Below are 22,705 nucleotides of genomic sequence, written 5' to 3' on the forward strand. Positions count from 1 at the left end.
TAACACAACTTGCAATTAGTAATCTTTCTCATCCATGGAACATATATTTTTTTTTAAACTTTGCAATCTTTGTGGTGATGTTGAAGATGAAGAGTGAAAAAAAAAGTAATATTTTATTTTTCTTCAGCTATAAACGACGTCGTTTCAAGGTATATTTAGCGTCAAATAATTTATGTTTTTGTATTTCAGCTGGCAAAATATAGTTACATTACTCATGAAATCACTATTTTGGTGACAAAAAATAATAAAAGAACTAACGTAGTGTAGTTTTTTAAATTTAGAAGATAAATTTATAGTAATTAAAATCTTGATGACTACATCAGTATAATGTGTCAATTTTAGGGATTAAAATGAAACTTAATTCGACTAGTTTAATTGGAGTTGATTATTAAAAAAATTTAATTAGTATGATTATTATTTTTTAATCATTAAATTATTTAATTGCGTGAATAAATTTAAGGGAAGAGTTTTATCAAACAATTAATCATGGTTGCGAAATCAGTAAAAACAATTAATTTTCGTATTCACTATTTAAAAGATATTTAAACGATGTATCAATTTAATTTAAAAATATGTTAAATTTTTTAAATTATCAATATATTAGAACAATAATATTAAAGAAATAAAAAAACAGTTAAAATTTTTTTTATTAATATTCATTAACTATCACAATAATTAATGAATACTAAATAAAATAAGTTATATCTATTTTTAATTAATTTTTTTTATTACCAACTCTGTTATTGTTATTTGGTATTCTCCAATTTATTATTATTTACCATCATTTGTTTTGTTTTTATGCTGTAATGGCCCAAACAGTGGGAATGTGGGATACACGGACGCCACCATCAGCCGTTACCGCAAGATGTGAATACATGGATCCGGTGCATTTAATAAGCCCGTTGTCTATAATTTACTTAATTAGTGTAAAGTGTTTACCCAATAATGATTATTCCAATAGCTTGAACTACCCGACGGAACCGTTAACTTCCCTGTCATTACTCTTATTACGCACCATGAGTCCATGACCATGCTGTTTATTATTAAAGTAGCAATCTAACTATTTTCTATTTTTCTTCACCTCTTCCCCCATTGCCACTCTCTTCGCTCAACCAGGCGACACCTTAAAAACAAGTCTTAAAAGCACAAAAAAAAGAAAAGAAAAGAAAGAAAAACCCTGAGCATATATATAAAAGAGTTATAATTTCAATTACACCTTCTCTTCGTTTAACTTCACCCATTCGGTAATGCTTTCTCTTTCTTTCTTTTCCTCTCTTCAGCTTTCCCTCCATCTGTTTATCTTCCTTCAGATCTATACAGCCACTTTGAACTTTTCTCTGCCTTTTCCTTGCTTCGAATTGTTTCTTTACTTTTTTTCTTTGAGTTCTGTGTGGAATCGTAGATTTTTCTTTCTGTAGATTTTCCTTTTTCATTTTACTAAGTGAACTTGATCTGGTAAGTAATGAATGAATGACTAGAAAGAAAAGCGACTGAATCTGTTTCGTTTTGGATCTTAAGCTGAAACTAGTGATAAGGCTCGCGATCTGGTATAAACGGTTGAGCTTTCTATTTTTAGCTCGTGTTTATTATGCTTGCTAATTTATTTAGTTTACGTTTGTTTCTTCTTTTATTTTTAATTTTAACTTGAATATACTCTCTTGTTTTTTTCTTCAGCGAGGCTCTTGCTTTTTTAAGACTAAAAGGAGTGAACGGTTATGCTTCTTTTTGGAGCTTGCAATTTGCGGAGTTGAACAAAAGAGGGAACAAAACACTGCTCAACAGCTAGTTAGGATTTTGCGGCCAGTGATCTTTTGTGGTGCAATGCGGGGTATTGGAAGCAAGATTAAGATTGGAATTTTGATTACTTTGTTTTTAGGGGTTTCTCTCGGGGTTTTGTATTCATTGCTGAATCCCGTTTCAAATGGATGTGTTATGACTTACATGTATCCTACGTACATTCCTATTACCTCGTCTGAAAGTGGTTCGCCGGTGAAGTATGCATTGTACCTGTATCATGAGGGGTGGAAGAAGATTGATTATAAGGATCATCTCAAAAAGCTTAGTGGTGTGCCAGTGCTTTTTATCCCGGGCAATGGTGGTAGCTACAAACAGGCAAGGTCCTCTTTCCTTCGTGTTACGAGTCTATTTGTAACTTGGTGTTTGGCTTCTCTGGTTGTTAATTAATACTTCATCTGTTTCATTTTGAACACTATTTTGTTTTTTTGTTTTTTCCATGTTTGGCATTTTCACATATCATGGAGTATTTATGGCTAACTTTCCAATTTTACCATTCACATTATAGCTAAACTGCAGTGAGAGAAAATGGAACAGGGAAGGTGATTCCTGGTCCAGCTAATTTTACATGTCGTTTAAGATATTGCACTGCTTGGTATTCATGATAATGAGTAATAAATAACAACAACAAAGCCTTATCCCACTAGGTGGGGTTAGCTAATTCATGATCATGAGTAATAAATGTGGAAAACTGGGAATGCATTTTTGGTAAGTTTGTTCCACTTTAAAGACCAAAGGTTTTGTGCTTAGAAATTTGGTTTAGTTGTTAAAAGTTAATTGGAGAGCACTTGTTAGATATTATGATGACAAGTTGAAAAGAACATGTCTAGCTAGTTATTTCCAATGCCTGAGGTGTACTTACTTGGTTCAAACTCCCGAAGGTCTTTATAGAAGGGGGTTTTATAAAAAATAAGTCTGAAAATGGAGAAATTAGCTATTGCCAATGCAGTGTATTAGCCTAACTTTACTTATGGTTTCCGATTCAACTGTTTCTGAATTGATTATTATTATTATTTCTAGCGTCTTTGCTGCTCAGAGTTTTGTCTTTCCATTAATATATTTCTCTGCTTTTGTCCACATAACAGGTCCGGTCTGTGGCTGCAGAATCTGATAGGGCATATCAGAGTGGTCCCCTGGAGCGTACATTTTACCAAGAAGCTTCTCTAAGCCCCAAAGAAGGAGGTTCAGACAAAAATATATCTGGTTTTCGGTTACCCAGCCAGTATACTAGCAGGCTAGACTGGTTTTCTGTTGATCTTGAAGGAGAACATTCTGCAATGGATGGTGCGATTCTTGAAGAGCACACTGAATATGTTGTGTATGCTATTCACAAGGTATTATCTCCGCAAGACGCAAATCATTATAGGATAACTATTATGAGGTTGCATTTTTGTAATGTTGAGATTGTGTTGACTGTTGAATTAACCTTGTTTTATTATTTTGTACTTAGCCTATCCATGTCATGATAAGCAATCTCCATGAACAAAAAAAAGTGTTTCTTTTTATTTATTTCCCAAAAATCCTAGTCGTTAGGTGATTTTTAGTATGGTTTTAGTCTCAGGTATGCTCTAGTAGACAAAACTTTTCATTATCGTTCCTGTGTGGAAATGTAAGTAAGCCTTATTTACTTATTCTACTTTTACTCCATCTTGGAGAAAGAGTTTTACACTATCCTTCCGGAAGAAATAAATTGCCCATGCTTTGTTGACGCCTTGAACATCATGCTTCTCTGGTGTCATGGAGTTCAGCTTTGAAGTTAGGCATAATTTGCTTAACTATATACCCTTGTTTCTTTCCCCTGATTCTGTACCTAGCTGGCTATCTGGCTTTACTTTATTTAGGCTGTAAAAATTTTAAAATGTTTCTCTGTTCAATTATTATAATTTGGCCTTCTTTGTAGATTTTAGATCAGTATAAAGTGTCTTATGATGCTCGAATAAGAGAAGGTACTCCAGTTTCTGGGAGTTTGCCAAATAGTGTGATATTAGTTGGTCATTCTATGGGTGGTGTTGTTGCTAGAGCTGCTGTTATCCACCCTCGCCTTAGGAAATCAGCAGTTGAAACTGTTCTTACAATGGCATCCCCTCATAAGTAGGTTCCTTTCTCCCTTCCCTTCCTATATGGTTTTGGCTGATTGTTTTGTTTGTATCCCCTGCTTAAATGTTTGACGGCTAATGTATTCTATTCAGATCACCACCTGTGCCATTGCAGCCTTCCTTGGGTCATTATTTTGCACGTGTAAATTCTGAATGGAGAGAGGGATATAAAGTTCAGAGGACTAACACTGGGCGTTATGTCTCTGGTCCTGCACTCTCTCATGTCGTTGTTGTATCTATTTCTGGTGCATATAATGATTACCAGGTATTGTTATTGTTTTTTAATCTTCCCTTGTATACATTATATTTATCACCAATGGGATTTAAGAGAAGGGATGCCTTAATTATCTGCATGTTGCGCAATTCTTTTTTTCTTTTTCCGTACAGTTCTTAAATGTTGGCAGTTGACTTGATTGTGCATAGATAGTCCCTTTTTGGCCGGCCTTTTATGTTTTCTGAGTTAATGCAATACTATTACTAAAATGTCCATCTTTTTTAATTTCTAGAATAAAGTTTGTTAACTTTTCATTGAAGTATATGCATGATATGTTTTCTACCATGGGTTAGGTGTTTTTGTATTTTTTTTTTGGCAGCATCATGCAATATAACTTCTAGTTGAAACTGATATTTATTATACAGCAAATGTATTTCCTTTTTTTTATTGCCTCCATAATCATATTTCAACAATTTCAATGTTTATATAATTGCAAAATATCAACATTAGCATAGTGGCCTTATTTCTTTCTTTGTTTTAGGTACGGTCACAATTAGCATTGCTTGATAATATTGTACCCCCAACACATGGCTTCATGATCAGTAGTACTGCCATGAAAAATGTGTGGTTGTCCATGGAACATCAGGCTATTTTATGGTGTAATCAAATGGTTGTCCAAGTGAGTAATCCTCCCCCCGCCCCCCAACTCCGGCCATGTTTAGAACGCAATCAATCTCCTTTTCTGTGGTTCTCATCATTTACATTCATATCCAGGTCTCACACACACTTCTTAGTCTGATAGACTCGAGAACAGGCCAACCTTTTCCTGATACTCAAAAGAGGCTAGCAGTGTTTGCAAGAATGCTGCGTAGTGGAATATCAGATAATTTCAATAGGATGATGCAGTTGCCCTCTTCTAAACAGTCAATGCATGTTCCTGGCCAGAACACACAAGATGCTACTGGTATTATATGCTGAATTTCTAATTTTATTAATTTATTATCACATAAACTTTCTTATTTTTAATATTTTTTGGATTCTTTTATGTTACTTATAGAATGTGTTACAGACAAGGTTTCTATAATCTCATAATGATTTTGGTACAATTATATGCATATATGGCTGGCTACTTCAAAGCATGCATAGAGTTAAACTTATACTATATCCATTAGTATTAGGTGGTGAAGATAGTATTACATGATTTCCTGCCCTTTATTCTATTCAAATCAGCTTGGTTTGTATTGTTATTATTCTTATGAATGTTTACCATTCTGGTTTTCTCATAATTATTTAAGGACATTGTGAATAAACATTTTGGAACATTGAATTGGATATCAAATCCATTGCACTGGCTGGTTTTCTATGTAAGGTTTCTCTGAATTTCTTCATGTCAAATTTTGACATGCTAGTTTGTCTTATACACACCTACACATTCTGTGTAAAGATTTATATTTAAATTATATATCATGCAGGATCTCTAGTACATAGATCGGTTTCGTGCCCTGCCAATATTCATTGGAACGAAGAGGGCCTTGATAGAGACCTATACATTCAGACAAATGTTGTAACTGTATTAGCAATGGATGGTCGAAGACGGTGGTTGGACATACAAAAATTGGTATTTGCATTTTATTTCTAGTTTTGTTTAATACAATTGCTAGAATCTCAACAATAGACATAAAAAGAGAAGGTACAACTAAGGATTTCTAGATAACAGAAATGTAAGATACGGGGTAACATGAGAAACTCAACAATGCAGGCAGTCTCTCTGCATATTAGATGTTGTTGCAATTCCATTGAAGCTTTGTATTCATCTCATAATAACAACAAATACAGGAAGAAGGAGACACATTTAAAGATCCAAGATTTTCACTGCAACCAAATGGACTGAGGACTGTATAAGTTTAACCCTTGCCCCATCCTTGCCACCTTTAAAAATCATTATAAATCTCCGGGTGTTTTTCTTAGGTTACCATATTATGTAGGAATATGTAAGGACACTTAAAATTATTAAGATTTCCTTCATATCCTTTTTCTTCTCCATTATATATTTTGCTTTTTATTTTGTGTTTCTAAAAGTAAGTAATAATATATAATTGTTTCTGTAAGTTGCCTATGCTTACGGGAGATCTCAATATATAATCAAATGACATTTGATAAGCCACTCAACTTCCTGATCAATTAATATTATTTTCAATTAGTTGTTAATTTGTGTATAAATTCTGTGCTATCATTTCTTAATAATTTCCCTCGCTCCTGTAATAAGTACTCATGGTTCTAACAGTTTGCTTTACAATTACATTCATACTTATTTCATGGCGCACTAGCTCAACCATTAAATCTGGATGTGTAGGGGTCAAATGGAAAAAACCATTTTGTGTTTGTGACCAATCTTGAACCGTGTTCTGGAATTAGAATTCATTTGTGGCCAGAAAAGGGAAAATCTTCCCCAGATTTGCCTCTCAATGATAGGGTGGTTGAAGTAACATCAATGATGATGCGTATTCCTTCAGGTCCAGCACCACGACAGGTATATTTGCCTAGTCTGAATGATTTCTTCCCTCTTGTTTGATATATCTACTTATCTAATCTAGTGTATATAATGTGAATTAGGAAAGGTTTGGTGCACAATTTTTTTCCTGAAATGTCTTTCATCATATGTATCCCAAAATGAAAACATTTTGCTATTTCTAAGACTTGAACCCAAGACTTCTAAATTAGACTGTAAAGTTCTTCAGTCTTGACTAATTTCACATTTGTTATTATTATTAAATAAAAGAATGAACTAATAGGCACTTCACTAGTGTTTATAAATGACCTTAAAAATATGAGAGTCTGAAGTAAAAAGTTAATAAATTTGATATGGTAATAATTTTGAATATGTGATACTTTTACAGCTTGAGCCTGGCAGTCAGACCGAGCAAGCCCCTCCATCTGCTGTGTTTTGGTTGGGACCAGAAGACATGCGTGATTTCAAATTTCTTACCATCTCAGTTGCACCTCGTCCGGTACATTTTCAATTTGTGGATGAAGTGATTTTAAAGATTAATAAACGCATATGCATATGTGAGGTTTACTGAATTTTGTTATTTTATTATATTTATTTTTAAATTAATTTCTACCCAAGGCCATTTTGGTCTATCTTGAAGAGATTTTTTTTTCTGGTTTGTTTTCAAACTTTATTGAGGAAGCCCATATTCATTTGAGGGATTTGATTACCTTACATGCAAAAGAAGAAAGATGCTTATTGTTTGGATAGATAGAGCACCTTCATCATTCAATGCCACTTATCCTTTTCAGCACAATTTCGTGAGCTATTTAATATATTCCCGATTCTAGACAATCAAATGATTGAATCATCATATATTTCCTGTGGAAGCTTTAGTACAGTTGAAAACTTTTTAATTTTTATTTTGCACGTATGTATAGTAAAATTCAGTGCTCAGTCTGTTTCAGGAAGGCCACCACCGGCAGTATCCATGGCAGTTGGGCAGTTCTTTAACCCAGACGAAGGGAAGAAAGATTTATCTGCATGGTTTATGCTTCAGTCTATCTATTCTCAAAAGGTTGTTATTTTCAAGGGCAGTTGTTTTTATGTTGTGTTTTTGGTTTTTATACCCCCTACTACCTCCTCCTATGCAGAAGTGTAAGGTTTGATCCAAATATGAATTTGGTAGGATATAGATCCTAAATTCGTAGGCCATTACCTGTTTGCTCACAAGAATTAGTGCACAAGTATAATAATGGGTACTTTACCAAGACTAGACAAATATTTTGCTTTTTGGATCATTAAGCCACTGCATTATTCATTTAACTTAAAATAAAGAGATAAACCTTTTGTTACTATGGTTATTGTTATTGTTATTGGTATTGTTGTTAGGCTAAAATGCTGTTTTTTTAACATGCACATAGAATGTAGATTTAGCAAGAGATATATTAATTCTAGTTTTTAAGTGAAAACTAGAGATTTTACCAAAACGCATGAAGTTTTAGTATCTTGGATCCATCCTACAAAAATAATAAGAAAACAAAGGGAGATATGAATGATTAGTGTTTTTTAAAATCACAGAATTCAATCAAGGTGGGTAAAATGGAGGAGGGATATGGATGATGTTGGTGAAAATGCCACATACGTTTAAGGAAGGGTTGAACATATGATCCATGCCGTATGAGAATTCATTGTTTCACTGTTGTGTTCATTGTTCAAGATGATGGAAATAGAGGGGTGGATGCGGATTCAAGTAGGGCTGATGAAATAGAGGAGTTGCTTTAGGTGTTATTTGTATTAAAAAAGTGTAACTTCAACTTAGGGAAAATGTTTACCACACAACTACGTCACATGGGGTGTTAATGTCGTTATATGGGACATGCTGTTTACTGGTAAAAAGCCAACAAGAGAATATGTTCGCTGTTTTAGTAAATTGTTGTATGAATTGATTCACTAGTCAATATAAGAATAGGTCAGTAGGAACGATTGCAATATGAAAGAAAGTATGGTAGAACCTATTGTGGAAAAATTTGGTAGAATATTCCCTTAGGAGTTTTGAGTGGCCATAGGAAGACCTGCAGAAGCTTGGGTAGATTGGAGAGAGAAGAAGTTTGACTATGGCGGGAGACCAACAATAATCACAGATGAAGTCACCAACACAATGTTGTTTTTTTATGCATATATTGGATCCTATCTAGTGGGTAAAAGTCTTGTTTGTTGTTGTGTATGTTCAAAAGTTAAAAATAGTCAATATGTATTGCAGGAACTGTTATTGGAGGAAGCACATCCTTTGGCTGTCAAATTATCATTTGCTGTCAGCTTGGGTCTTCTTCCTGTTACTTTGTCTATGAAAGCTGTCAGTTGTGGAATTAAAAATACTGGACTTCCAGAGGAGGAAGCTGGAGACCCTGAAAGCACTAGTAAGTATTCTCATTCACTATGGGCTTTGCATCTGTTTGGGGTGTCACTTCATAGAGGTTTTCTTTTTGTGTGCTTATAGAAGTTATGTGTTATTATTGTATGAACTATAGATAATACTATCTCCCCTGATGTGTGTTATTTGCGGGGCAAATTCAGAGTCAAACCCACATCTGTTTTTGCAGTGCCAAATATCTGTTTCCTTATGGGGCGTCTAACATGCTTTGTAAAACACCTAGCATCTAGTTGGTCTAAAGGTCATGATCATGTTGTCAGACCCACATCTGTTTTCTTACTTGTACTTACATCATGTCAGCTTTGGGCATCTAACATGCTCTGAATCTGTTTCTGCATTGCCCAATAGCTGTTTTCTTAAATACAAGCATATTGGTTCCATTATGAAGATTCTTAATTTGAACGTGATATGGTTGGGGGATCCATTTTATATTTTTTTGGGGGTTTTATGAAGGGTTCTCGTGCAGAATATAAGTTTGGTAAGAGACAAACAAATACGAAGAAGGGGAAAATGGGGAAGATACCCTACCATAAGTCACATGACAAAGGATATTGGTTCCATTATGAAGATTCTTATTTGGAATTTGATATGTGGGGGATCCACAAAAGCGGGGGAAAGGAAAGGAAATCTACTTGAAGGCTTTCCTTGAGATGGTTTTGCTTCATGTAACCAAATGGGAATCTCTTGAAGATTTGGATTTAAGAGAAATAATGTATTTCTTCCCTTTGTTGAAGCTTTAGGAGGTATGGTTTTGATTCAGGGTACTACAGTTGCAAAACAGTGGATGCTTGAAGTGGCTCTCTTTCTGGGTTCTATTACAGTTTTTTGGGAAAAGGGAATCGGAAGTACACTTCTGTTTATGGTTCAAATAAAATGAATATTGCTCTTTAGTTTAGGAGGAGTTGTATTTGCGGTTTCTATGGTCCCTCTTGGTCTTTGGCGGGAGAATTTATAACAATGAGATTCCTGGACAATGCAAGGTTGTGTTGCTTTCGTTCAGAATTTTGGGTTAAAAAGAACTCCTTCTAATGCTAAATTTAGTTGGTCTGTCAATAGGGATCATGCAATGTTTTCCACGTCCTTTTAATCAATGCTTGAGAGAATGTTTTCCTTGATTTGGCCCAAGAAATTTTTTTTGGCCAGTTCTTTGCAACTTCCCTGCTATTTTGAATGTGCAAGATAAAACTGGGTCCACCTCCGTGCAACTTTTGGTTTTGTTTCTTGGGGTTGTAACCCTTTTTTGTTTCAATTTGAATAATGGGAATGTAATACCCATGTGAGTTTTAAAGCTTGGCTTTAGTCATTGCAACAGCTATTGTTGGCATCTTGTTTGCCACATGGCTAAGAGTGATGAATATTAGGTTGTGCTTCAACCCCCATTGTGAATGACTATATATCTTCCTTGGTATGATTTTAAGGGTTAGTATTTAGAGTTAATGTTTTAGGTAACTTTATGATATGATTCATGAGCTTGATCCCTTGCAGTTTCTACAATTATGTATATCTCCCTTGTTTTTGTAGATAGGAATCATGGTGCCCTTGCTCCATTCGTTTGCCATTTTCTTAGAACTTAAAATTTTATTAAAAAGCTTGGTCAGCCTTTTCTTCCTAAACTGTATATTGTCCGAAACCGTTGCTCTACTATTCTTCGTCTATTTTAGGGCCTCAAAAACTTCAGACTCTCGAATTCTTCGATAATAATTAAAGTTTTGGTTCTCCTTCCTCATTTTAGCCGATCCTAACACGAAAGAGTATCATGGCCCTTGTTGAATGATTTATGATATAGTTCTTCCATCTTTCCATATTGCTCTCTTCTACAACCAAAATCTCACCTCCTTGTTTTTAATGCGCTTAATGTGGTCCATTGCCTCTTTTCCCTTCTTTGCACCCAAAGATTGATAGACCCATATAAGCTCTAGTTCTTGCTTCGCTTTCCATCACTTTTTTCTCCATCTTAGCCATTATATACTTTTCCCGATTTTCCACATTTTTGCACAGACGGCTCTTTAAAACATTCGCTTTTTATCTTCACCTTCACTTGCACACTTGTGTCCTACCACCGCGATATTTTATCTTGATCTCAATAAATATAAACAATGTGCTAGAAAACTTAAAAAAAAAAAGATAACAATGCTTCCAATTTTCTATAGATCCTCCTGATAAACTGTGTCTCAAGACGTACATTCAAGCATTGCTTCTGAATATAGCAAGGTCCTGTTACTGATTCTTGTTCTGCTAACTTGAACTTGGCTTTTCATTTCTGCTGATAGTTTCATGCGTTTATGGATGTTTCATTATTTGTTAGTTACTTTGATAAAAATATATAAATAAATGTTTGCATGTTTATTTTATTTATTTATTTTTTTGTGTGATGTTATTATTTCCTGTCAGCTGAGGTAATTATAGTCTAATGTTTCAGATCTCTGTAAATTGCGCTGCTTCCCACCTGTTGCACTTGCTTGGGATGATACAGCTGGTCTTAGCATATATCCAAACTTGAATACGAAGACAATTTTTGTGGATTCCACACCTGCTCTTTGGAGTTCAACTCAGCATTCAGAGAAAACTGTAGTTCTTCTATTGGTATAAATCATGAAATACCTGAATGAAACTATTTTTTGCCTTTAATTCATGAACAAAAAGAAAGCAGAGTTATTTGTCATGTATCACAGATTTGTGAACTGTTGATGTTTTCTCAGGTTTCGGAAGTTAATGTTTAATTTCATTATTCTTTAGGTTGACCCACATTGTTCTTATAAAAGTAGCATTTCAACATCCGTTAGTGCCGCTGCGAGTAGGCTTCTGCTGCAGTATTGTCCAAAGGTAGTAAATTTCTCGTGCCTAATTTTTATGATTACTTATAATCTGCATTATATTTATTAATTCTTACATCAATATCTGGATAACTTTCTATACATGCTTATATTTCCATTGCCAATCTTTAGGTGCTTGTATTGACTTCATGCATATGGGGCTGACCTGATATTTGCTTGCTTCATTCTTTCTCCCCTCCCCTCTTATATATTTGTTGCTAGCATATTTTGTTCATTGGGATTTTTATTTTCATGCAGATAGTTGGTTTCTCTATTGCTGTTATTTTCTTTGCTCTAATGCGGCAAGCATGTTTATGGGATGCTGGTCTACGGATACCAACAATGTTAACAGCTCTGCAATCCAATTTAACACTTTTATCACATTTGTTTCCCCTAGCCATTCTACCCATTTTCTTATCCTTTTTCCTTTCCGTGCTGCTGTCTCGGCCATTTCCCCCATTTGCTAGCTTCATTGGCATCTCCCTGATTTGTTATATCTTCGCAAATGGGTTTGTAGCAATTCTGGCTTTGATATCTCACTTGGTATTCTTTGTGGCTGCTGTGACACACATCTTCATCAAGACAAGGTTAGTAGACTAATTGTTTCTTCCCTTTGTTATACTACAGATATAAGTCTTGCAATATTAATTGGATAGACTTTATCTTAATGTCAAGCTGAGTTGCTGAATCATGTTTGTAATGAATATATAGATTTGTTCCCTTTTTTCTCTCTCTCTAGCAATAGTGTCTTAAAAGTTCACTTTTCAATCATAAGAACTCCTAATAATGCTTCTGTAACTATTTAAATGATAAATGATATGTATAACTATTTTTCAGGTGGCAAATGTGGGAACAAAATGGTTTTATTTTTCTTCGTTGGTTTGTCAATCTGTCATCTAGTTTCTTTTCTCTAAAGGTAAAGTATGACCTCATGTGCATGTGACTTATATCTCATACATGTCAGTTGGGTTTCTTATCAGCATTTTGTTGGACAGGTTTATTTATATAAAAATTATAAGGTGGTGGTGTGTTTAACTTTTTGGGGAAAAGGATAAGTAGAATGGGAAGTGGTGGAGGGTAGTAGAAACATGGTTCTTATCAGTAGTTTTCACTCCCTTACTGCATCATACTGTTATATTTTCATTCAGTTCGATATCAACAATTGACCATACAGTGTTTCTAACATATATTACACAGGGGGTCAGAGTTTTGAGAGCAAATCCAGTACTTGTAACGGTGCTTGCTGCAATGATCTTTGCATGCTTGGTTCATCCAGCATTTGGTCTACTAATCCTTCTGTGCTCTCATTTTTTCTTCTGCCACAACGCGCTATGCAGGTATATACATTGAACTGCATTTCTTTGTTGTGGCTACTGGTAAATTACTTTTGATCATTTCAGAGTTGCCATAAACTGTAAAATAAACATCAATTTCATCGTCAACATTACTTGACCATTTAACCACTTCTGCCATGCCCAATAATATTTAATGTGGAGTTTGAAGGACCGAATGAGGGCTGCTCAAGTAATTTTATAGGTTATCTATGTCATACCTCTGGTCTATTATAAGTTATAAGGGGAATTAAATAACAAGAACAATATATATGGTAATATTATTGTATGATGGAGGGTGATATTTCCTGGATGCAATATTAGGGAAATCAAAATTGTTTGCCTCAAAAAAAATGATTCCCAGGCAGGTGAAGAAATTGAGATTTATTCAGTTTTAGTTAATTGGAAAATTAGATTTGTGAGCTTGAATGTTTTGGGAAGAAGTGAAATAATGAGGAATTTTGAATGGTAGTTATTGTATTTTTGAAGTATCCTTGGATGGCTTACACCACCATTTCATGTATTTGGTTAGAGCGTAATGCACACATTTTTTCATTGACAAACTTTTGGAGAAACAAGCTTTATGGGTTATAACTTGACTTTTGGCATACATATGGTGTAAAGCTCATGATCTTTTACTGAGGACATGCACTCCCAAACATTTTGAGAGATTGGAAAGCTATGCTTTATAGATAGCTGTTTTTGTTTTTCTGTATTGTTTTCATACTACTATTGGAGGGATTCTTATCCTGTATTTTGTACCCTCCTCTCTTCATAATGCACTGTTCTTTTGTCAATAATCTGGATGGCTTCATTTATTTTGTTGTATTTGTCAGATATTGTGACCCTCAAAATTTCTTACATATGTGCAGCTTCCTCATGGCTTCTTGCCGTAACCATGAACAAAACAATGGAACTTTAGATTCTTTGTCTCAAGTCCACAATGGGTCTGAACGGCCGAGGTTCAAATTCGATGGTAGTTTTGATCGGACATTCCCTTCAGAAAATGACTCTTCCAATAGTCCGGATTCATCAAAAAGTTTTAGTGACACCCAGTTAGATGCATTCCACCATCGCCATGGGTTGTTGTTGTTGCATTTTGTTGCAACGATGATGTTTGCCCCCTCCATGGTAGCTTGGTTCCAGGTATTGATATAAATAAACTTTTTTCTGATGAACAACTAGATTAAAAGTAGCATTCTTTTGCACTTTAATTTGGAAAACATACCACTTGTTTATTTTTCATAGCCAAATTTAGTAATTAACAACTATTTAAAATTTTGAGAGTTATGTATTAGGTGATAAGAAAAGGCTAAATTAAAAGAGGAGCCAGCTTACAAATGTTACTCCCAAAAGTTTTAATCCAGGTTATTACCCAACTTAAAGGGAAACAAGGGTTTAAAGGTAGTATAACCTTGAGAAAGAAGTTTTTAGAGGCAGAGTGATTAGCTTGGATAGAAGTATTAGACTCCCATCTATTTACTTGCTCCATTCTTGTCCATGAACATACACATGCAGCCAAAACGAATTTAATAAAGTATTAAAGTTTTCTAGTAAATCCTTTGAATTAAAAGCTTTTACTAGGTAGATCAAGTGCAAAAAAGTTGGTATAATTTGAATAATGCATTTCTGTCCTTTGTTTTGTCAAATAATATATTCTAAAAATATATGTATGTTAAAGAAGTCAAAGCAATGTGATAGAACCAGCACTAGCAGAACGGGTAAGCTTTATTGCTGCATAGGAATTGCCAATTAGCACTCCCTAGAAGATTCTACACAGTTGGAACTACCAACTCGGAGAGGGATTCTCTCCAGTTTCTAACAGAATCCGTAACAGAAAATGCACATAAAACTAAATTAACTATAACCTAACTATTTATAGGTAGTGAGTAATAGAGTCTAACAACCTAGCCAGCTGGACCATGCTAACAACTCCTAAAACTGCCACTTAACTACTACTTACCTCTCCTTTTGTAACACATCCCAAACCTGTTAGTAGTAGGCGTCTCTCTTATCAATACGCCCCCCTTGGACAACCACCTTGTTCTCAAGGTGGAACTCCGGAAAGGTAGCCCGCAATGTTGCCGCTCGCTCCTAGCTGTCCGCACAATGAGAGAGGCCCACCTAACGCACCAAATTCTCCAAATCCCCGTCCTCTGTGGTACGTGACGCCACGATCTGAGAAGGACTCATCACCAGCTCACCATCCTCAGCCAGCCCTGGTGGAAGCCTCTGCACCTGCTGCTGCGGTGGGACGGCCTTTTTCAACTTGCTAATGTGGAAGACCAGGTGAAGTCTGCACCCTGGAGGCATGGCTAACCTGTATGCCACCTCCCCTATCTTCTCAATCACTTCAAACGGCCCATAGTAACGAGGGCTCAGCTTTTCATTGACCCTCCGTGCTAGTGTCTGCATCCAATAAGGTTGCACTTTCAAATAAACCCACTCGCCCAAGCTTGAACTCCACATTCCTTCGATGCACTGCAAATAAGTCTCCAAACAGCGATTCACCACTTTGGTTTGGCCATCGGTTTGAGGATGAAATGGCATGCTGTACTTCAATTTTGTCCATGTGGCTTGGAATAGTTCGGACCAAAACTTACTCATGAACACCCTATCCCTATCCGATATGATCGACTTGGGAAACCCGTGTAGTTTAACCACCTCCTTAATAAAGGCTAGTGCCACCTCCTTGGCTGAAAATGGATGAGCTAGGCGGATGAAGTGAGCGTATTTAGTTAACTGATTGACCACTAACAGGATAGTGTCCATGCCTTTGGATTTTGGCAATCCCACCACAAATCCATTGTAACATCTCCCAAACTCTCTCCGGAACTGGGAGTGGCTGCAACAGCCCCGCCGGTTTCACAGCGGCATACTTATTTTGCTGGCAAGTGTGGCAACCAGCAACACAATCCCTGATCCTTTGCCTCATGCTGCGCCAATGAACAGCTGCTGCCAGCCGCCAGGTCCGAAAGAAGCCTGAATGTCCTCCTACCCCACTATAATGGGACTCAGCCAGCAAAAGTGGGATCTGAGAAGAATCTGCAGTCCAAACTTCCCTCCCTTACCCTTATGTAGGGAATACCCCGGATAGTCATCCAAACCCTGCTGCAAGGCGACCCCAATCTTTTGCAGCTCTTGGATGTGAGCCACCTCCTCCTCCACCGTTTCCCAGTTCATATGCACTACCGAGATTGCCCTTGACATCATTTGTCGTGACAATGCATCTGCCGCCTTTTATTCTCAAGGCTTGGCCAGTACCAGATCTCAGAATCCAAGCCTAATAATTTAGTAGTCCATTTCAAATAAGCTGGGTCCATGAGTTGCTGGTTTGTGAGGAATTTCAGACTTTGCTGATCTGTGAGAACAATAAAATGGCGACCCAACAAGTAATGCCGCCACTTTTGGACAGCAAAGACAATGGCCATCAACTCCCTTTCATATGCAGATTTTTGCCGGGCCCTTGGAGATAGTGCTTGGCTGAATGCTATTGGTCTGCCCTGCTGGGACAGCACTGCACCCAACCTCTCACTCAATGCATTTGTTTCCAACACAAACACAGTCTTGATTGAAATCTGGAACTGCTAGAGTCGGTAGGTCTGCCATCAGCTTCTTCAATCTCTCAAAAGCTTCTTGGGCCTTGTCATTCCATTCAAATGCATTTCTCTTTGTCAACTCCGTCAACGACCCTATATCCTTGCACAAAATGCCTATAATATCTGGTAAGGCCCAGGAATCCCCATAAAGCCCGCTGGTCTGTAGGCACCGGCCACTCGAGCATTGCGGTGGTTTTGTTAGGATCAGCCGAGACCCCTTGCACCGAGACAATGTGACCCAAGTATTCCACTAAGCTCACCGCGAATGTGCATTTCTTCTCATTCAACACCAGCTGGTTCTCCAATAAGATCTGGAAAACTTGTTGGAGGTGAAGGGCATGGCTCGCTATATCATGACTATAGATGAGGATGTCATCGAAAAAGACCAAGACGAATTTCCGTAATAGAGACTTAAGAAAGTCATTCATCAAGGCTTGGAAGGAGCTAGGGGCGTTGATCAAGCCGAAGGGCATGACTAGAAACTCATAATGGCCCTCATGAGTGCAGAAGGCGGTCTTGTGGATGTCTTGATCCCTCATCCGAATTTGGTGGTACGTGGATTTTAAATCCAACTTAGAGAAAACTGCAGCTCCTGCCAATTCATTGAGTAGCTCGTCAATGACGGGGATAGGAAATTTATGCGGCACCGTAATACCATTTAACGCCCTATAATCGACACAAACTCCAGCTGTTGTCCTTTTTCTTCACCAACAATATCGGGCTAGCATAAGGGCTGGAGCTTGGCCGAATTATCCCTGAGGCCAGCATTTCTCTCACCATTTGTTCAATCACCGATTTCTGATGGTGCGGGTAATGATAAGGTCTTATATTCAGGGCCGAAGCTCCTTCCTTCAGTGGAATCACATGATCATGGCGACGGTGCGGTGGCAACCCTGGTAAGGTCTGAAACACCTTAGCATTAGAAGCTAACACCGATTGTATCACCTCCAGCACCTGCGATATAGTGGCAGCCTGCAAAGTCATGGGCCACAGCTGGACCATAAATCTTTCTCCCCTTTCTTGAATGGACAAAACTGCAGATTGAAGGTGCATGCCTCCATAGCAAAGCTCCGGGTCCCCCTAAAAAGTAACCATGTTCTCCCCCATTCTGAAATCGAAGGCGTGACTTTTTGAAGTTTGTGATGAAATCTCCCAAGTTATCTAGCCACGCCAGCCCCGAGACAAACTCCGCATCGTCAGTTGGGAAAATGAAGAAGTCTTCCTTGATTGCCAATTCCTTGAATTGGAGAGTTACACCCAAATGCCTTCCTTGTCCCCCTTTACTGCTGCTGTCTGCTACCTTGACCTGGAACTTAGGGGTGTTGTCAATCCTTAAGCCCAACTCGGTGATGATCTCCGGTGTCGTGAAGTTGTCTGAAGCTCCACAATCTATGAGAACGTGCACATGGCGGCCATTTATCTCTGCCCAGGCTTTGATTGACTTGTGATGTCCATTCAAGCTCATGAATTTGAGTTCCAATTGCCCCTGCTCCCCTGTTTCTGGATCTGCCTCAAGCTGTAACCAATCAGCTTCAAAGTCTGGCTCCATGATCAAAAGCTTGAACTCCCTATTCTTGCAAACGTGATCTGCAGTGTACTGTTCATCACAGAGGAAGCATTCCCCCTGGCGTGCTTTGCCCTATACTCCTTGTTGCTGAGATGTCTCAATCCGCGCTGTGGTAAGGGATCCGTCGTCGACTCTGCACCCTTGCTTGCTGCAGAATTGGACACTGTAGCAGGGTGCACAGCTTTGGTGGCGGTTGAATTGGCAACGACGAAGTTGGAAGCCAGTGGTTTACTGCGTCTCAATACTCCTCGCAAGGCAGCCGTTGCGGTTTTCTACCTTCTGTGCCAGCTCCATCAACGCATCCACTGACTGATATGGAAATAGTTTACATTCTTCACCCGCTTCCAGTTTCAGCCAGTTCAAGAAGAGGTCTATTAGCAATTCCATCATGGTTCCACGGAAAGGCTGCGCGTGAAGCACCAACTGATTGACGTAGTCCCGGACCGAGTTTGTCTGTTTCAGCTTCAGCAGCATTTGATAGACTCTGCAGCCGTTCTGGTTGAAAATGCCGTAGCAGCGCTGCACTGAGGAACCGCCACTGAAGCATCGGCGCCGTCGCCTCCCGACACCTGAACCACGTGAACGCCCTTCCTTCCATCGCAAAGGTGGCTATCGTGAGCCATTCCTCCTCTGGCACTGCATGCAGCAAGAAAAATGGCTCTATGCGTTCAATCTGAACGCGATTTTCAAATGAATCCATTCTGGAATCAAAACGCTGCAGCGTCTCCTGCATTGATCGGAACATCTCCTCCATGCGCGACTTGATAGTGTCAAATCATGTCTCCATTTTCCTCGATCTCAATTGCACCATTCAGCAACAGGATCCTCAAGCTCAAATACCAGTTGATAGAGCTAGCACTAGCAGAACGGGTAAGCTTTATTGCTGCACAGGGATTGCCAATTAGCACTCCCTAGAAGATTCTACACAGTTGGGACTACCAACTCAGGGAGAGAGATTCTCTCAGTTTCTAACAGAATTTATAACAGAAAATGCACATAAAACTAAACTAACTATAACCTAACTATTTATAGGCAGTGAGTAATAGAATCTAACAACCTAGCAGCCAGCTGGACCATGCTAACAACTCCTAAAACTGCCACTTAACTACTACTTACCTCTCCTTTTGTACCAATAAAAATTGCCAATTACTATATCTCTGACCATCTTAAAACAAATATATGTTGTGTCTGCGTTATCATCATTATCAGTATGACGATTATTTAGTACATTGGTGGCAATACTGTTTAAACTTTGGACCTTATGTACATTATCTAAATCAATAAACACTAGATTACTCCTAATGTGTCGGCTAATTTATAAATCATGTGGGGTAAAAGAGATAGAATGTAACACCTAATTCCACCAATAAGATTGTGCCAACTTATGGACATGAAGCAATTTTATTTAATTTGTTCTATTTGGCAGTCTTCACCCTTCATGCTTTTTACATTCTATTCATTCCTTCATTTTTTGTTTTATTGCAGAGGCTAGCTATGGGCAAGTCTCTCCCAAGGCTTCTGGATTCAACACTTTGTATCTGCGTTATACTTCACGGCATCTGCAACACAAAGCCAGAGTTCAATTCTTTCTTTTTGCCCATCAGGGGGGTCCCCATCCTCAAAGTTCGTCTATACTTCCTATATCTGATAGCTGGATACTGTTCCTATTTTGCTGGTCTGGCCATGGCTCCGTACATAGCCTTTTATGCTATGGCTGCTATAGGTGCCATTTCCTTTACTTTAAGGATGTTGCAAAGAAGGAATAGGGATACAAAACAGGTTACTTATGGCAGCAGAAAGCGGCACTAAACAAGCTTCAACAACTTCGTAGAACTAGATAATAGGATGTCAGGAGTTCTCACTGTTATGAATTTACGATTGTTTTGATGATGTATACCTCGGTCATTGCTGTTTGATGCTTCATGTCGAGACGAAATTTCACTGGTGAAATGAAACTGAGAGTGTGTAATCCGAGTATTCCACGTAGAACTGTTGCAACATTTTAGAAGCTTTGGGCTTAGCATTTCTTTTGTTCATATTTTTTTCTTTTATTCTTTTATACATATGTGCCAAGGTCCTTTTTTGCTAGCGGATCTTTGTATAAGGATATACATTGTAGAATTTTGCTGGAACACAATTAAAATCTTCTTGATGGTTTGAGATGATGCCCATTTATATGCTTTTTGTCTTTATATGTATAAGGATATTCCATTACATTGTAGAATTTTGCTGGAACACAATTAAAATCTTCTTGATGGTTTGAGATGATGCCCATTTATATGCTTTTTGTCTTTAGGATGATCCTCTTAACTCTCATTTTCATTGCTGCAACTCTCATTTATAAAGAAAGCATGTTATGTGATTGTTGGATGAGAATAAGAAAATTGATTATATTGACTTAATTTAGATAGAGAAGACTAAATAAGAATGTGTGTAGTACAACCGAATAAACTCACTATAAGATAGAATCACAGGTCCTTCAGTAAACAAATTTAATGTGATCACAAATTCTAAAGTTACTAAATAACAACCTCCAAGCCTAATCCCATGAAGTGGATCCACTTTACAGATAAAACAGCGGCAAAGTTCCTTGACATATATATTGTTGTCAACAACAAAAGTTCTCGAGAAAAAAATATATAAAAAGAAAATTTGCATAAAAAACGACAAACAATACAAATTAGGAGCAGCTGAAGCAGCTACTGGTCCCTATTTTATTTTTCAAAATCTTCGATCTCTAATGCGAAGACTCATGGCTCTAGATGCCATTGCCCTCAAATTTTCTCTAGCTAAATCCACAGATGAGGATCTGCTGGAATGGTGTTGTTCCTGTGTTCCCCTAAAGGCCTGCATAAACTCCTCTCTCTGCAGCCTCAGGGCAATTGCTGCATCCTCAGTTTGTGTAGCAGGAGTAATCCCTCTTCTTGATCTCACACCTTGGAGCCGCCTTGCTTCCTGATCAGTTATTGCGGCAGCCCTACCGCTGCTTCTCCTTGTACTGACACCACCTCTGGTTGTTGTGCTTTCACCATTCCTTAAATTGTTGTAAAATGCTGCTTCTGGGCTCAGGCACTTAGATTGTTGCCGGCTATTTATGGCGCCGGCCGCTTTCCTTGCCTCAACTTCTTGGGGAAACAGGAGCTGTATTGTATTCCAGAGAACAGTGTTCACAGTGCATGATCTTCCATTGCTGCAATTTAACAAAAAAATGATAAAACATTAATTAAGAATATGAGATTTTTGTGAAGTAAAAAAAGAAAGAAGGAAAAGAAATTATACATACCCTATTAATTGCCTGCATTTTGGGCATTTTTTGCCACATTTGTCTGCAGCAGATCGAAGGCACTTTTTACAAAAGCTGTAAATATTAAAGATTTTGAATTAGAAATCTAGGATATGATAATCAATTAATTAATAGAAATTTAAAAAAAAGGGCCAGGACAAATCATACTAAGTAAGAAATTCAGAAAATTTTTATTTGAAGTGTACCTGTGACCACAAGGGGTGGTACTTGGCTCAAAGCATATCTCCAAACAAATCTGCACAATGATAAATAAAAACAAACATGAAATGATTTTGAAACTAGGAATTTATGAACCTTGAAAACAATGATATCGACATCAAAACCACTCACGGCGCAAGAAAGCTCGTCTCTGAGCTTATCAATGCAGGGAAGTGCAGCAACACCGGATTCCTTCCCTCCTTCTTTACTCTCTTCGTTTACAGTGGCCTTCTTTTCTTTAGTCTTTTTCCCACTATCTGCACAGTAATGATAACATAAGAATCTAAGATCACAATGATTATGAAAGATCAAGAACCCTAAACCCCAAATTGGAAATAAAATAACCTTTTCTTGGAGTGTCTTCTTCGTCAAGATCAAGAACAGCCACTCGTATCGATTCTGGAGAACTCTGTGCTCTGCGTTTCCTAAACACAAAGTTCATTCCAATAATCACATAATTGCAATAACACAATTCAATCAAAAAAGCGTTGAAGAAAGCAGGATTAGAATACCTTCTTGAATTGGTGGGTGGAGTCTTGGAGTTCAAGACAGAGCGCTTCTTGTGTTTGAAATCTCTATCGGGTGTGTCTTCAACGACGAGGCTTGCGAGAAGCAGTGCCTCTTCGTCCCAGCCGGCCATAGCTGCCGCAGATTTGAATCGCGGACTGAAAACGGCATCGTTAAGGTTTTGGCTTTGGCCATTTCCCTCAGTTGCAGGGTACTTCTGGTTTCTGGGGCTTCGTTTTTGGTCTTCACTAACCATTTTTTGTTTCTTTTTGGTTTGAGAATGGTTCTGTCTGAATATGAAAACAGTACAAACTGGGAAGTGAAGGGTATAAGGTTTCACCAACGGTCGAATTGTATTTT

The 22,705-nt window shown here is 37.6% G+C and overlaps 2 protein-coding genes across 5 annotated transcripts; one reads left to right on the forward strand and one right to left on the reverse strand.

The window, feature by feature from the left end:
- Window positions 1-1,063: 1,063 nt before the first annotated feature.
- Window positions 1,064-20,496, forward strand: LOC107494849 (uncharacterized). Of its 3 annotated transcripts, none has more exons than XM_016115887.3 (19): window positions 1,064-1,244; window positions 1,675-2,112; window positions 2,880-3,128; window positions 3,695-3,885; window positions 3,984-4,155; window positions 4,646-4,783; window positions 4,879-5,068; window positions 5,577-5,722; window positions 6,458-6,634; window positions 7,002-7,112; window positions 7,551-7,670; window positions 8,856-9,012; window positions 11,446-11,609; window positions 11,763-11,849; window positions 12,098-12,426; window positions 12,677-12,755; window positions 13,037-13,176; window positions 14,043-14,316; window positions 19,822-20,496. In XM_016115887.3, the coding sequence occupies exons 2-19, from the start codon at window positions 1,822-1,824 to the stop codon at window positions 20,143-20,145; spliced, it is 3,339 nt and encodes a 1,112-aa protein (XP_015971373.1). In that variant the 5' UTR covers window positions 1,064-1,244; window positions 1,675-1,821; the 3' UTR covers window positions 20,146-20,496. The 3 variants fall into 3 exon arrangements, with proteins under 3 accessions (XP_015971373.1, XP_015971374.1, XP_015971375.1); XM_016115888.3 differs by lacking the exon at window positions 1,064-1,244 and adding an exon at window positions 1,358-1,547; XM_016115889.3 differs by lacking the exon at window positions 1,064-1,244 and having other exon boundaries at window positions 1,980-2,117.
- A 216-nt stretch (window positions 20,497-20,712) lies between these two features.
- Window positions 20,713-22,705, reverse strand: LOC107494851 (uncharacterized). 2 transcript variants are annotated; one of them, XM_021125155.2, is made up of 6 exons: window positions 22,351-22,705; window positions 22,184-22,254; window positions 21,971-22,095; window positions 21,826-21,875; window positions 21,620-21,694; window positions 20,713-21,526 (listed from the first exon to the last, which is right to left on the reverse strand). In XM_021125155.2, the coding sequence occupies exons 1-6, from the start codon at window positions 22,599-22,601 to the stop codon at window positions 21,058-21,060; spliced, it is 1,041 nt and encodes a 346-aa protein (XP_020980814.1). In that variant the 5' UTR covers window positions 22,602-22,705; the 3' UTR covers window positions 20,713-21,057. The 2 variants fall into 2 exon arrangements, with proteins under 2 accessions (XP_020980814.1, XP_015971378.1); XM_016115892.3 differs by having other exon boundaries at window positions 22,184-22,263; window positions 22,351-22,702.

This window comes from Arachis duranensis, chromosome 6 (assembly GCF_000817695.3).
Source record: "Arachis duranensis cultivar V14167 chromosome 6, aradu.V14167.gnm2.J7QH, whole genome shotgun sequence".
Taxonomy (NCBI): domain Eukaryota; kingdom Viridiplantae; phylum Streptophyta; class Magnoliopsida; order Fabales; family Fabaceae; genus Arachis; species Arachis duranensis.